The sequence below is a fragment of the Phoenix dactylifera genome, unplaced genomic scaffold (assembly GCF_009389715.1).
Source record: "Phoenix dactylifera cultivar Barhee BC4 unplaced genomic scaffold, palm_55x_up_171113_PBpolish2nd_filt_p 000808F, whole genome shotgun sequence".
Taxonomy (NCBI): Eukaryota; Viridiplantae; Streptophyta; class Magnoliopsida; order Arecales; family Arecaceae; genus Phoenix; species Phoenix dactylifera.
This window is the reverse complement of record NW_024068175.1, coordinates 53,512-56,904: the sequence shown is the minus strand read 5'-3', so window position 1 is coordinate 56,904 and position 3,393 is coordinate 53,512. Positions and strand designations below refer to the sequence as shown.

Genomic DNA, 3,393 nt, shown 5'->3' with positions numbered 1-3,393 from the left:
TCCAACCTCGATCTAGGATTCTGTCGTAACAATACCAAATTCTTTACAATTTTTCATGTCTTGCAAGTCCAATTGAACTGCCAATTGGTTATCTGAAGCTAGCGTCTCTGCTTCAGCTCAATCTTTATGGGCTGAAAATTTTCCAGTCGATGTATTTTGTCTGGAGCTTGTGTATTTCAAGCTTTTGTTAAATAATACCTCTTAGGCTCTGTCTTTCATATAATAGATGGAGAAAAAAAAAAACACTACAAGCCTATTTGGGCATGTCTGCATATATATTCTATTGGAATTGAGCTTGTTGGCCTTTCCAGCCTGCAGTTTTCTAAGAATCCATCCAAATCCAAATCTAAGTCCCAGTCCGTAAGCTTATTAGTCTGTAGGAAAAAAAAAGAGATATCTATTTTTTTTTTCCTCCTGTATGATTTCAGGTTGTTATAGGCCATGCCCAAATAATCTACACAAAGCATGAAACCAGCTATAAATCTAATCACATCTTTCAGCATCATCTAAACAGACCCTATAGCTTCTTTTGTAGTGTATCTCAGCCTTCTCCAATGTCAGTCAGGCTACAAGTTCAGCTGGCTTCCAGAACCAGCAAGCTTTTTTTCCTTCTTTTTTGGAGAATCAGAACAAATAAGAAATTTCACTTGAATAGTTCAAAGAGCTGTAGAGAAGATTCTTCATTATTATAATGAGCCAGCAGAATATCAAACAGTCTCAGCAATTACACACCATTATGAATCTACATAACAATGTTAAACTATAAAAACATACACCATGCAAACTGTATAATAATTTGCATATGTACTAGTTCAAATAATAATTCAGCTTTGCCGGGTACATCTGGCTTTATTCCTTCCACATCCTTACGCGATGGCGAGATTCAGTGGCTTGTCTCAATCTCCTTTGGTTGAAACACTTTCAGTGGTATCCAAGGGGAGCCGGAAGCTCTCTCAACTCATGGCCTTGGTAATGAATGTCCTGCCATGAAATCGGAAACATATATCAGCAACCAGTAATTCACACCAGATACCGAATAAGCAGCATAGTATCATACCGACGCGAAGTGGTTGACGTCGCGGTGGTGGGCCTCGTCGGCCCGAACAACGACGACCACATCACGGAGCGTGGCGTTAGGAGGCAGACGCCAGTAGTCGATGGCGATCGCCGGAGCAGGGACGTTCTCAATCTTGCCGGCGTCGATGTCTCTGAGGAATTCAGTATAGGAGTGGATGGCCTCCTCCTCGAGGTAGCCGACCATGCGGTGGGCGAGCTTGGGGGAGAGGAAGTACGCAAGAAAGTAGGCATTGAAGAAGATACCCTGGACACTCACGACGAGCGCACGCTCGTACCACCGCGGCTGCGACACCTCCATGAAGGTCATCAGGTGCATGCGCTCGTTCTCGGCCTCCTCGATGAGGGCCTTAATCCAGCCGCCGCTGTGTTCGAAGCGGCGGAGGGAGCGGAGGTGGAGTATCACGCCGGCCACCATTCCCGGCACCGCCGCCACCGTCTCCAGCATCATGGCACGACAGCCGTACCTCCTCTGCAGCACAATTAATATTATTAGATGCCCCTCGGAAGATGGTGGAATTTTTGTTCCACTTTTTTTTTTCTTCTTCTTCTTCTGAAACGGAAGGTTCATGAGGATATGGATACATCTAAAATATAAAAAATCAAAAAATAATAGATTTTGGGGTGCATTAGTTAACTCCCTCTTTCCACCGAATCTACAATCCTATTGGCCTTTCTGTATACGTGCTTCACCTGAAAGGCCACATTACCACAGATTATGGCTCAAATATCTCTAAGCAGTAGATAATAATCATCCACACCGCTGGTGCTTTACTAGATCGGCCAATAACTGTTACCAAATCATCCTCAAGTAGTACAGCTCTAGCCTGCCGCGCTCGTCCAGTATACCCAAACAAGTACAAGCCTCCCTCAACTTAGCCCTCGGCTCTTTTTTTTGTCCATCTTTGCATGCGCAGGTTCAAGGCTGGACTAGTCCATGGTTGACTGAGTTAGTAGATCTAGTCCAACCAATGATTTCTCGAGAAGATATTTGTGATGCTAAACTTTATAGATATGGCCAGCACCTACCTTTAACTCGGCCACACTGCACGCATGGTCGTGAAATTCAGCAGCCGCACATCTAGACTCGCCCTGTTCAGTGGACGATCCAGATCATTGGCTGCCATGCATACAGCAATTTAAAATTCCCCTTAGAAAAAGAAAATTAGAAAAAAAGCTATCAGCTAAATTAAATTAAGCTTATTTTCTTTTATTTATTTATTTTTTACCTGGAAGAATATATCAGTTGGAATCCGAAGCGTCTTCACCGTCCAGCGAGCCAGTTTATCACCCCACGTGATCGGCACGTGATGCTTCATGAGATCGATCGACAAGTTCGACGAGTAGGAATCCCACGGCTAAATATTCATCAGAGAAAACTTTTTTTTTATTTTTGAAGAAAATAAATAAAAAGAATTGGATTAAAAAAAGAAAAAGAATACTGAAGAAAATAGTAATGATACCTTAAAGCAAGACCACTTCCACTCGGTGCCGTCCTCCTTGAAGAGCTTGGCCGGCGCCATCCCCCAGTAGCTCACCACGGCCTTCTCCTTCTTTCCCTCCGCTGCGGCGCCGCCCGTCTCCGCCATCAGTGGGGCCGTGCCGACGAAACGGACGCTCGCCACCCACGCCGCCGGCGCCGTCCTCATGCCGGCGCACCCGGGAGTTAATGAGAGGGCCGGGCGGATAACGGCGGCGCCGGAGAACAGTCGGGCGCCGAGTTGCTTGAACCCCGATCCGGCGATCCAGGAAATCATGGCTTTTTTGGGAAGAATAAGAGGGCTATTCTGGGAATCTTCTTATGGGGTTTATGATGGGGAGATTGGAGTTTCAAGGAGGGTTTATATAGGAGATGGAGGGGTCTTAAAACTCTTGTAAGCCTCTAAACCCTGATTAATTTAATGATTAATTGCATGGATAAGAGTCGGGACAACGTGGATCGTGTTTTTTATTGACACGTGTACAAGGCGGTGGACTTCACGCTTGCTATTTAAAATCTTTCTAGGAACGGGAATATCCTGGAAATCTTTAAATAGACAAAGATGCCCTCTTAATGTCTATCGTGTGATCTTCTTATTGTATTTAATTAATGTATTAACTTGGGAACTCGGTGTTGCACTAGCATTTTTTTTAAAAAAATTAAATGTAACTCTAGCATGGTCCCAAAAAAGGCATGCATTAATGCCCTAATTCTCTAATTGCATTTAATTCACAATGTTGGCTTGGGTCAAGCATGGTTTGAGGCAACACCCGCTATAGCATTATAACTGCCACGAAAACATGTGTAACATTCTAATCAAATCATACTTTACTTGATTG

The 3,393-nt window shown here is 44.1% G+C and overlaps 1 protein-coding gene across 1 annotated transcript; it reads right to left on the bottom strand.

Moving 5' to 3' along the window:
- Positions 1-647: 647 nt before the first annotated feature.
- On the bottom strand, positions 648-2,884 carry LOC103703812 (ubiquinol oxidase 2, mitochondrial-like). The gene is made up of 4 exons (XM_008786810.2): positions 2,538-2,884; positions 2,304-2,432; positions 1,058-1,546; positions 648-981 (listed from the first exon to the last, which is right to left on the bottom strand). Exons 1-4 carry the CDS (start codon positions 2,829-2,831, stop codon positions 922-924), a joined length of 972 nt encoding a protein of 323 aa, XP_008785032.2. The 5' UTR covers positions 2,832-2,884; the 3' UTR covers positions 648-921.
- Between the last annotated feature and the right edge of the window lie 509 nt (positions 2,885-3,393).